Here is a 12,743-nt window from a genome sequence, read left to right as displayed (position 1 = left end):
CAATCAGGAATGGTCACCTCAGCCACCTGAATCAATAGATTCCTTCATGCCCCCAAATTGACTCCCATACCATTCTATGACCTTTTGATGCTAACAAGCATTTGACTCTGAAACACGCCTGGTGATGTTTAGCACCACGCTTTGGTAATTATATAACTCGCAATTTATTTGAGCCTGTTCTTTATTACTTTCCCTTGTTGCTTTGGCACCCATGCCTCATCTCGAAAATATCTCGCTCCGTCGTGTGATATGTCAAATGAGCTCAAGACAATCCGACGAATGGTCAGATGAGTCATGTTGGCGTGGGGAAAGATGCCGCGTTCACGTACTATCCGAGTTATCTGGAGCTCCTAGTTCGAAGTGGGAAATTTCATTTTAACGACCCTCTAAATCGTAATTACAGGGAAACTCGGAGAAATGTTTGTTACCTGAGGTGTGACGTTTCACCACCTACCATTTACCTTTTCAACCAAACTATGACAACCAATCCTTTGTTGACAATTACAACCCCCTATGTACAGGATACTACCTCTCTTATGATTTATGCCGCGTTCTGATTCGTTGAACTCTGCACTTGTATAACTACAACCAGTTAACAAATCGAAAAAAATATTCGGTTTTAGTTATGACTAGCACATGAAAGCAGCATCCGTTTATTATAGACGCGTCAACAAGCAGGTGTGCTTACAAGAGCAGGTAGGCTACAACATTTCCATCTGATGACATTGTTGCCGTTTTTCATTTGTGTAAACGCTCTAAATCAGTATTTTGGGAATATTTGTAATTTATCCCTATTGCGATTGTGATACTTTAGTATCACAGATGTATGATAAATGTCTAGCCTACAATTAAGTAGTAGGTTATTTTATTACCCTAAATCCAAGTAAATAATGACTTATCTTTACAATGCGCTGTTCGTCATGGCCATAATATCAGGTTGGCATTCACTTTATCAATGTAAATGTTATTCCCTCAGCATATTCGTTTCACTCCTTTTTACCATCTGAAACAGACTTCGGAAGAAAAAAAACGCATTGGCTACACAATGAGGTAGGCTGTGACTTCTGTGCTGATGCATGTATGTCCTCAATGCTAGACTTCTTTTTTAAGATAAAGGAAATGACCAATTAATTATATTTACTTTAAATTCATTTTGAGGTATTCATTCATTTGAAAAATGTAACACCTTGACTGGGACCATGCTAATCCAAACTCCCCGGGTTCACGTGCTAGTTGGAACTAGGAAACTCGAGAAAAAAAAGTATTTTAAGTAAAAATCCCTCATAACCCCTGAACTAATAAAATTGATCACAATAAAAGGGTTACAATGTTGGGACAATGATATTTCACTCTCAGAACAGACTTAAACTGGTGTTTTGCCATGTGTTCAGGTAAAACAGGAAATATAGGCCTATTGATGAGTTATTGCATTGACTCTATACTGCACCTTTTAAAAATATTTTCTTGTCTATTTTCCAGCAGATTAATGTACAAGGCAAAGTGTGTATTAACATTTGCATTATGTGCCTTTGTGCTGCTCTTCGTAGCCTACTTCACACCTACATCAGTAAGGTGAGAATGTCTCTCCCTAACCAAACAATTAACATACCCTCTCCCTAATCAAACATAACAACTCCTCCCATTGCCAATCAATGGCTATATATATTTCAGTAAATCCATATGTTGAAGGTATGGCAAACTTTCCATAACCAGAAACACATTACCAGTCACACACTATAGAAACAATCCATACACCACACCTAGAAACAGAAAGGTGTGTACATTCTGACTCAACGTGTTGTGTTGCAGGTATTTGGAGGGGTTCCTTCCCATGAGCCGATGTCCTCAAGCCCCTGCAGAGAAGCTGAAGCTGGGGAACAGTATAGATGCCTCCCTAGACCTCTGGTAGCCTATAAAAATGTATTATTGTCTGAACAATGACATACACAGAATATGCCATTACTTTTACTGTGTTCACTACTTTTATTTGTTTTGTGTTGGAGGCCGACAATGAAATCTTAATCTGTTTAATGGCGTGCATTGATACCAAAGTGTTATTGGTAAAGGTATGGGGCTAAGCTCAACACAGTTCTATATCACATACATCCTTGTAATAGGTTTCTTAGTGCAATGTCAACCACATGATCTGCTTTTTCAACCTGCTTGGCAGCATATTTGGGAGAACGGGCAGTGGTTTTAGTTAGCGGTATGTATGTTTGTCAGACCCTGTATGAATAGCGCAATAATTAGCTAGTCAGCCCGCAGTGAAATGCTTCATGCGTCAGTGCAGGGGTATTCAAATGTTACCTAGCGAGGTCCGGCCTACTCCACTGGGCACACGCTGGTTGACTCAACGTTGTATCCACTTCAATGAAATTGAGCAAAAACCAAGCCATGAAGTCGAAGGAATTGTCTGTAGAGCTCCGAGACAGGATTGTGTCAAGGCACAGATCTGGGTAAGGGTACCAAAAAATGTCTGCAGCATTGAAGGTCCCAAAGAACACAGTGGCCTCCATCATTCTTAAATGGAAGAAGTTTGGAACCACCAAGACTCTTCCTAGAGCTGGCCAAACTGAGCAATCAGGGGAGAAGGAACAACATAGAATTGACGTTTGTGCCCAGTGGGACTGCTGGTTTAATGTTCTACCGGATAATTAATTGCACCCACCTGGTGTCCCAGGTTTAAGTCAGTCCCTGGTTGGAGGGGAAAATGGAGAAAAAAAACAGTGGAACTAGCTTCGATATTTGAGTGCTTTAGTGCATTCGGGAAGTATTCAGACCCCTTGACTTTTTCCACATTGTGTTACATTACAGCCTTATTCTAAAATGTATTAAATCGTTTTCCTACCCTCATTACTCTACACACAATACCCCATAATGACAAACTTTTCCACATTCTTTGAAAATGTATTAAAATTACTTTGCACCTTTGGCAGCAATTACAGCCTCGAGTTTTCTTGGGTCTGTCAGGTTGGTTGGGGCGCGTCGCTGCACAGCTATTTGACCGTATCTCCAGAGATGTTCTATAAGGTTCAAGTCTGGGCTCTGGCTTGGCCACTCAAGGACATTCAGAGACTTGTCCTGAAGCCACTACTGCGTTGTGAACATTCACTCCAGCTCTGGAGCAGGTTTTCATCAAGGATCTCTCTGTACTTTGCTCCGTTCATATTTGCTCCGTTCATATTTCCCTCTCCTGATCAGTCTCCCAATCCCTGCCCCTGAAAAACATTCCCACAGCATGATGCTGTCACCACCATGTTTCACTGTAGGGATGGTTCCAGATTTCCTCTAGACGAGACGCTTGGCAGTCAGGCCAAAATTTCAAACTTGGTTTCATCAGAACAGAGAATCTTGTTTCTCATGGTCTGAGAGTCTTTAGGTACCTTTTGTCAAACTCCAAGCAGGCTGTCGTGCCTTTTACTGAGGAGTGGCTTCTGTCTGGCCACTCTACCATAAAGGCCTGATTGGTGTAGTGCTGCAGAGATAGTTGTTCTCCCATCGCCACAGAGAAACTCTGGACCTCTATCAGAGTGACCATCGGGTTCTTGGTCACCTCCCTGACCAAGGCCCTTCTCCCCTGATTGCTCAGTTTGGCCGGGGCGGCCAGGTCTCGGAAGAGTCTTTGTGGTTCCAAACTTCTTTGATTTAAGAATGATAGAGGCCACTGTGTTCTTGGGGACCTTCAATGCTGCAGACATTTTTTGGCACCCTTCCCCAGGTCTGTGCCTTGACACAATTCTGCCTCGGAGCTCTACGGACAATTCCTTTGACCTCATGGCTTGATTTTTGCTCTGACATGCACTGTCAACCTTGGGACTTTATATAGACAGGTGTGTGCCTTTCCAAATCATGTCCAATCAATTGAATTTACCACAGGTGGACTCCAATCAAGTTGTAGAAACATCTCAAGGACGATCAATGGGTACAGGATGCACCTGAGCTCAATTTCGAGTCTCGTATCAAAGGGTCTGAATACTGATTTTTATTTTATTTTAATACATTTGAAACAAAAGGTTTTTCAGTCATTATGGGTTATTGTGTGTAGATTGAGGATTTTTAAAATTGATTCAATCCATTTTAGAATAAGGCTGTAGCGTGACAAAGTGGAGAAAGGGAAGGGGTCTGAATACTTTCCAAATGCACTGCAAGTCCTGCTATATTCAAATGAACTAAAAGGGCCAATCCCTTGAGCATTGACAGCATGTTAACTTGCTTCATATCCCCCACTGTCTCTAGAATAAGGGGTTAATTACCCTTATTACTCTCATTCTATATCATTTCCTCTTATTCCATATACCACACAGTACACACTACAGTGAAGCCACTTTTTTTTAACCTTTGTTTGTTCTGAAACCCAGTCTGTTCTTTTCTCTCCAACCAGGTCCAGAAGTGATGTTCAGACCTGCACTGACTGGGGAGCACCTGTGATCTGGGATGGGATGTTTGACCCAGATCATTACGACCAGGAACACAGGAAAAAACACTCATCTGTCTCTCTCACTGTATTCGCTGTGGGCAGGTAGGTTTTTCAGCTCAATTACCAGATTTGTTTTATATCAACTTACTGTATCAATTCTTATGAAACACTTCTCAGTCACTTAAACAACATTTTGAGATGTTCTTCTTGAACCAGAGTTTTTACTCCTTCCCATCCCAAGGTATCTAGATGCCTACCTGAAGGCATTCCTCCTCTCTGCTGAGCGTCACTTTATGGTGGCTTTACCTGTGACATACTATGTGTTCACGGACGTTCCCGAGAGGGTACCAGACATCCATCTTGGTCCTAGGCGTAGCCTGAAAGTTGTGAGGGTGCAGAGACACTCTCGCTGGCAGGACATCTCCATGATGCGTATGAGGGCCATCGCAGATGCCATCGAGTCACAGATTCGTCACCACAGCCACTACGTCTTCTGCTTTGACGTGGACCAGGTGTTTGTGGGTCGGTTCGGCTCCGAGGCTCTGGGAGACTCTGTTGCTCTGCTCCACGCCTACTACTACCACCGACCACAGAGCCTGTACACCTATGACCGCAACCCCAGGTCCAGGGCCTACATGGAGACTGGGGACTTCTACTATCATGCTGCTGTGTTCGGAGGCTCGTGGCGAACTGTGAAGAATATGACGGAGACCTGTTACCAGGCCATCATGGAGGACAAGGAGAACCAGGTGGAGGCTCTGTGGCATGACGAGAGTCACCTCAACAAGTACCTGTGGCTCCATAAGCCCAGCAAAGTGCTGTCTCCAGAGTACTGCTGGGACAGGAACATTGGCTACCGTGGTGACATACATGTGGCCCGCCTGCTCTGGTCAGAGAAGAAATATGACACACTCCGGGTTACATAGTGAGTAATCAGAACCTGTGTGCAATAATCTAATGAGCAAAAGCCCCTGAAGCTTCAAACATGGTCCACAGTACGCAGCTGCGATAGTCTACAGCCCAATGTTATTTATGCCCATGCCTTGTTCAAAGCAATGAGGCTTGTAAATGTGTCACAGTGGGCTGTCATACTATTAGAACTGTGGAATCTTTGGCTTGTGTGTTGAAACGGGATGTTGCTAGAAGTGCGTTTCTTGGTTCTCCTGTGTCGCTTCCGTTGTCTGGCGGTATTGTCTCTCCACCCACTGCTGTCTGTGGCTGGCTGGGATTGAACAAATGGGGAAATAGCCTATGCTTGCACTGCTTCTTTTGTATGGTTTATAATTGTGGAATAGAAGTAAAAATCTGTTTTATAAAGTTGTATTAGATATTGGAACTTGTTTTTATATATTTTTTTTACAAATAAAGATGAAAAAAAACATGTATAAGATCTTGTCAGAAGGATTCACCCATAGCAAACCGACTCCAAAATAAGGGCTAAATTCGATCAGTAGCGCTACAGATTGAATCTAGGCCTAAATGTTGAAAAATGCCAACATCTCAGGATGGGGATATTGCATGCCTCTAAGGACATGGATTTACTGGCCACATGTCTTCTAATAACAACATTCTTAAAGGGGGGGGGGTGAACTCCCTCATTTCGCCTGGGGTTTTCCGCTACTCATTAAAATGAGATTTGCTTCTTGGAGGTGCGGTTCGACGTGGGGGCATTATGTAAGGGATAACGCCAATGTTCTGTACATTATCTTTGAAAAAGTGGACAACGCAATGGGACGGCGAGTTAGCCTTTCTAGCCAGTCAGAAAAGAGTATTCAACAATGCTGTGGTATAAGTCAGCTATATCATACCCTAGCAGTAAGAGCGTCTGCTAAATGACTTAAATGTAAATGTAAATGTAGCAGTTGCTTGTCCTGCTTCACTCAACGTAGTTGAGTCATCTGTGAGGGCATTCTCTGTTAAACCTTACTAATGCTTTTGTACTAAAATATCCATCTTTAGGCATTGGATTTCCGATTGAATTTTTGGGACCGTGTTACTCAATTAGATAGGAGACACGTGTACTCTGCCGGTAAACATAAAAGGGTTTGTACCACATTGATTGCGATAGGTGACATTCCCGTGTGGAGAAATTCCGTTTTGGGAACCATTGATTAGGCAATACTCTGAGGGTAATATTGACAACCCTTACAAGTGACCAAGCTTTTGAAATCTAAAAACGGCGTTAATCGGTTTCCCTCGTCTGTCTCATTCCCCTGTGTGTTCGTGTTCCCGTGTGTGTGTGTGTGTGTGTAGAAATAAGTGTTAATCTGAAGTTTGCATAATAACATATTGTATAATAAACTGATTTAAATTCAGATAATACTATTCGATATGTAGCGTTATCTTGGGGTTCCATCCATCGTAGAATATCACGGGGTAGGGGCAAGTCTATAATTCTGGATGTCTAGCGTTTTTGGATTCTGCTGGGAGTGTTTGCAGAGCTGCCTTGTAACAAGGGGAGACGTTGGAAACGCACATGGAGTGGTTCATTAATGTGAGTGTCTTTTTAGATTTAAGTTATATAAAGAAATGTCAATTTTTCAGGATCCTGTCTTTCAAAGATAATTTGAAAGGGTTTAAACACTGTTTCCCATGCTTGTTCAATGAGCCATAAACAATTAATGAACATGCACCTGTGGAACGGGCAATAAGACAATAACAGCTTACAGACGGTAGGCAATTAAGGTCACCGTTATGAAAACTTAGGACACTAAAGAGGCCTTTCAACTGACTGGAAAAACACCAAAAGAAAGATACCTAGGGTCCCTACTCATCTGTGTGAACGTGCCTTAGACATGCTGCAAGGAGGCATGAGGACTGCAGATGTGGCCAGGGCAATACATTGCAATGTCTGTACTCTGAGATGCCTAAGACAGCGCTACAGGGAGACAGGATGGACAGCTGATCATCCTCGCAGTGGCAGACCACGTGTAACAACACCTGCACAGGATCGGTACGTCCGAACATCACACCTGCAGAACAGGTACAGGATGTCAACAACAACTGCCCGAGTTACACCAGGAACGCACAATCCCTCCATCAGTGCTCAGACTGTCCGCAATAGGCTGAGAGATTGTACTGAGGGCTTATATGCCTGTTGTAAGGCAGGTCCTCACCAGACATTACTGGCAACAACGTTGCCTATGGGCACAAACCCACCATCGCTGGACCCGACAGGACTGGCAAAAAGTGCTCTACACTGACGAGTCGCGGTTTTGTATCACCAGGGATGATGGTCGGATTTGCCTTTATCGTTAAAGGCATGAGCGTTACACCAAGGCCTGTACTCTGGAGCCGGATCAATTTTGGAGATGGAGGCTCCGTCATGGTCTGGGGCGGTGTGTCACAGCATCATCGGACTGAGCTTGTCATTGCAGGAAATCTCAACGCTGTGGTGTACAGGGAAGACATTCTCCTCCATCATGTGGTACCCTTCCTGCAGGCTTATCCTGACATGACCCTCCAGCATAACAATGCCAACAGCCATACTGCTCGTTCTGTGCGTGATTTCCTGCAAGACAGGAATGTCAGTGTTCTGCCATGGCCAGCGAAGAGCCCAGATCTCAATCCCATTGAGCACGTCTGGGACCTGTTGGATCGGAGGGTGAGGGCTAGGGCCATTCCCCCCCAGAAATGTCTGGGAACTTGCAGGTGCCTTGGTGGAAGAGTGGGGTAACATCTCACAGCAAGAACTGGCAAATCTGGTGCAGTCCATAAGGAGATGCACTGCAGTACTTAATGCAGCTGGTGGCCACATCAGATACTGTCTGTTACTTTTGATTTTGACCCCCCCTTTGTTCAGGGATTTGATGAAGTAATGATGGAAGTAATGATGGAACTAAACAATAAGTAATATATTAACTTGCGCACCCAGATGTGGATGTACGTCGGGTGGGAAAATAATAAATACATGTTTTCTGTGTTGGTCCCCTTTTTATGGATAATTTGTTAACATAAGGTTAAAGCATTATTTGACTATCTAATGGGATTTTCTCCGTCCAGGTAATACAATTAGAGAACTGCCCTTAATAAGGCCTGAAATTTATTTTTTGCAGTAGGAGATGAGTTGCTATATTTATTGAATAAATCCTTTCCACAAACAGTTACAGCAAATTAAGATGGAATCGCAACATAACTTAAACCGTCTTCCCAAAGCCAAACCGTCTTCCGAAGTTTCTACTAATTATCATTACGGAGCTAATGTGATGCAGTAAAATAATTTAAATAGGTTGCTTGAGAAAAGAATCAGCTTTTATACAAGGTGCAAGATCTGGTTTTAAGTCAATGAACTCATTGACTGCTAATACATCCGCTTTGCACATGTGAAAATCTCTGCGGAGAAACACTAACGAACTTTAAGGCTATTTTCTGGAAATTGTGGCAGATGTTAAGACTGCAGACCATTATAATTGGGTTATTTGCGGGACTTATTTGTCATTTCAATAGCATAGGGTCTATGTTACTGACTGTTTCTGATTGTAATTTCAACTATTGCCATTTTTTTCCTTAGTTATAACAGTGTTTGTTTGAAGATATAAACTCTTGACGATTTTGCAGCTTGCTTAGTTCAAATTGAATGACTCTTTAATCCCCTGATAGAATAGGCTACTAGGAATAATGTCGTAATTTAAATCACTGAATCAAATATTAATGATATGGCTATGAACTGAATGTATGCTTGTTAAAAATTGCAAGTGTTTGTTTTATTACCTGTAGCCTAATCAGAAGGGACAGTTACTAAATCTAATGAATTCTAATAATAGCGGATAGGCAATTGCGATAGATCTGTGACCATGATTATAAAAGATAACTATAATATGGGTATTCATTATTGCATGATAATACAAGGCTACAACAGCAATGGATTGATGTTGTGGACAGAAAGAGGCTCTTATTGTGAACTATTAGCTCCCATCAATGTATTTTGTCCCTCATGAATTGACGGATGTATTTTATTTGGCACATTTACATATTAATTAAATGTCCATGACTTTGAAATTAACATTAATTAATACTATTATTAAGCATGAAGTTAATGTATTCTCAAACGATAATCTATTTCCATTGCGGGGAACAGTGCTTAAAATTAAAGTAGATCCAAGTAAATGTTTTATTTGACTATTACGCTGATAGGACAGCACAGACTTTTTGAAGGCTCTAGATTTGTTAAACATGTTTATATTTTTACTAAATCAATGCAACAGGTTAAAATGATAACATTACCGGAAAGGGGCGATACAGCTATTACCAATGTAATTGGACATTGGTCCAGTAACGACACCAGGATCATTTGACATGGGAGGAAATGGAGACGGTTTTGGGGTTGGACAATCCTTGCGAGAATTACAATGGAGTCTAAAGGGTAATAAATTAAAAATACTCAGAACCTTGGGTGTTTTAATCTCATGTGAGATTATGTTTTATGTTGTCTTATTCTGAAATAGATTTGTAAAGGGAACTGGCCTGGCCATTTTTTAGTTTTGCCATATGGTTTGCAAAAACCCACTCACAACACATTTGCTATGAATATTTGTTAGTGGTGTTAACACTGTGTTTTGACTTATTGAGTGGACTATTTAATTTGGGTTAGTGAGTTTTCACAAGTTAGCATTATCTTAAAGGGGCACACACATGGAATTTCAACGTTTTTTTGTTTCTGAGTTTTAATTGAACACATGTACATTATTTTCATAAGAAATGTACTGGAAACTTACTGGAAACCTAGGATCCAAAATGTATGCAATGTTTGACTGCTTTTGATTTAGGCAAATATAGTAAGAAACACTTCTTAGGGTTTCTCTGACCTCTGTCCTGACTTTCCAGTGTGGTTTGATCACCCTCACTGGAAAGCCATTTGGATGATGAATTTAAGGGGATTTGTAATACTGATAATTATGAAGTTTATGGTTCACAGCCCTATTTGTGATTCGGACCAACGGGAAGAATGAGAGGGTGTTGCCTTTGAATAAGGGTAGGCTGTCTTAAGTCTATTTTCCTATGACTGTATGGGTACAAAAACAATTCTTTATGGAGTTATGGGTAGTGATTCTAATTCGATTTTGTCATTTGAAATTGTTTTATTTTTAACCAGTAGTGTTTTTTTTAATATATTTTTTTTACACAGTGTGAGTCTTGTGTCAAAATGGGGGAATAGTGATATGCAGGAGTGTATTGCTGTGTTGCTTGTTCTGTTTCAATACGAATCTCACCAGATTAGTTCTGCTGGATTGTTGGGATTCTCCCGATGGGTTAGAAGTCTAGCTTCCTGATCCTGTGGCTCTGCGGTGAAGACAACGTGGAGTATAAACTAATTTGAAAATTGTTTCAACAGAATGTGTTATTCTCATTGACGTGTTTTAGAGATTTGTATTAAGAATAATTGGTAAAAGTAATAATTTGTTATATAGTCGATGCTTGTCTGGTTTTCCTGAATAAGAAATGAACTAAACTGTTCTGATCTGTCCTCTCTCGAGGTTATTGTGAGGGTGACTACGGTCGGTGTCTAAATGCATGGATACTTTTATACGCGAGAACAGTGCGAACCCCCACTAACCAGCTGAAGAAGAGCGACAAAGGCGTTCAATACGGCCCTGTCCGCACCCCTTTTACCGAGAGACCTGAGTCAGAGCCAGCAACCGGTGTACAGCATCCAATCAAAGCTCTCAACTGCTTTCTCTCAGGCGTGTGACAGGAGTCCACGTGAAGTAAGCATGGAGAGAGATCCGTTCCTTAACTTCTCTCATGTTGCTGCTTGGCAAATGGTCAAGATATAATGGGTGGTTGAGGTGGGCAGGGTGGGACATTGAAATTGGGACATTATCATGGGCCATCCGCTTGAAATATGAAGTTATCTGAAGAAGACTATGAAGAGATGTCAGAAGATTGAGTGCCTGAAGGGGGGTTGGTCAACTAGGCCCAGAATTGATTAAAGATTGTCTTTAATTTGGGGTGTCAAGTTGATTGTAGAGGTTGACACACTGCTAAATATATAGTCATTTAGATTAAGAATGCATTGGGATACTGATCTGTGGTTATAATCATAAGAAAGTGAATACTATAATTATACTGTATGTTAATATAAATGTACATTCTGCCAGTGTCGATGTGTGCTTAGTTTTCTTTCTTTTCTTTTTTTTACTTTGAGTACTCGGACCAATGTGAATCACTGAAGCATTGTCGTTCAAATTTTGGGTTGGATAATTAATTGGGTTTTGATTATGATTTGGAAACTGAATGATTTTTTGGGAAAACTGACCAATTGATTTGAGTATGTTCACTATATGAGTGAAGCAATTCATGTATTATGGGTTTGTTGTTTCGATTGATGTTATGCTAATTGTGACATGGGTGAATAAGTTGTGTACTAAAGATGTTGACACTATACTCAGCATGCCCTGGTGAATGGAGAGGGTGAACTCTGATCCTGAGAGTCAAATCAATTTTTTATATATCCATTACCAAATTCCTTTTTTGATGACATTGATCCAAACCCTGAGCACGGGGCCCAAATTGATCTGATGGCCCATTTGCTTTGTATACATTGTCCTAAGAGGAGCAACTGTAGGTGGTGTTTTAAAGGGAAGACGTGGTCCCAGAGTCAGTTAATTTCCTAAATATCATTTGATTTAGAAAAGACTGTGCTAATGGCAGAAAGGGATTCTGCTCAGTAACCCGACAGAGGTTATTTACCATGTATGGCAGGGCCGAGTACCAGAAGGGTTTTTAAATCGCTCTTATTTTCATTTTATTGTTTTAACGCTGTAAGGGTTTAACTGAAGGTTTAAAAGAAACTTCATTTCTTAAATGGGTAATGTGAGGGCATTTTCTGTTAAACCTTACTAATGCTGTTGTACTAAAATATCCGTCTTTAAGCCTAGGCACTGGCCTTGAGTTAGTTTCTTTAAACTCATATGATAGAAATGTGTGTGTGTGTGTGTGTGCATTAGAGGCCTGTTCTAACTGTTCTGTGTGTGTAGCATGACCATATTCGGGTGCTCAGCCAAGAGCTGATGGTGCCTCTTAGCTCAACTGGTTCCTCTTAGCTCAACTGGAGACAGGGGGAAGTGTTATTCTGCACACCAGTGACAGCACAATTGTTCTGTTTAGAGCCTGTTTGTGGACGAAAGATTAATGTTTTGTGTGTGTGACCAGTATGACCACATGCCATCTGGGCCAACAGTCAAATGCACTTGATTGCCCAAATTGGGGGAACCGTTGCGCTGCTGTTTGAGAAAGAAAGTATGTTTGGAGGGACTTCCTGTCATTCTGGCCCTTGTTGTCCTCATTCAGTTGTGACAGACTGAGGCAACCTTTTCACACAGTTGTC

At 41.4% G+C, this 12,743-nt stretch overlaps 1 protein-coding gene across 1 annotated transcript; it reads left to right on the top strand.

Moving 5' to 3' along the window:
- Positions 1 to 342: 342 nt before the first annotated feature.
- LOC129814980 (alpha-1,3-galactosyltransferase 2-like) lies at positions 343 to 5,779 on the top strand. Its single transcript, XM_055868179.1, has 6 exons — positions 343 to 696; positions 977 to 1,050; positions 1,480 to 1,572; positions 1,810 to 1,905; positions 4,382 to 4,519; positions 4,659 to 5,779. Exons 1-6 carry the CDS (start codon positions 637 to 639, stop codon positions 5,341 to 5,343), a joined length of 1,146 nt encoding a protein of 381 aa, XP_055724154.1. The 5' UTR covers positions 343 to 636; the 3' UTR covers positions 5,344 to 5,779.
- Positions 5,780 to 12,743: the final 6,964 nt, after the last annotated feature.

Source organism: Salvelinus fontinalis, chromosome 18 (assembly GCF_029448725.1).
Source record: "Salvelinus fontinalis isolate EN_2023a chromosome 18, ASM2944872v1, whole genome shotgun sequence".
NCBI classification, from domain to species: Eukaryota; Metazoa; Chordata; class Actinopteri; order Salmoniformes; family Salmonidae; genus Salvelinus; species Salvelinus fontinalis.
The sequence above is the reverse complement of the archived record's forward strand: the minus strand, read 5'-3'. Positions and strand labels throughout refer to the sequence as shown.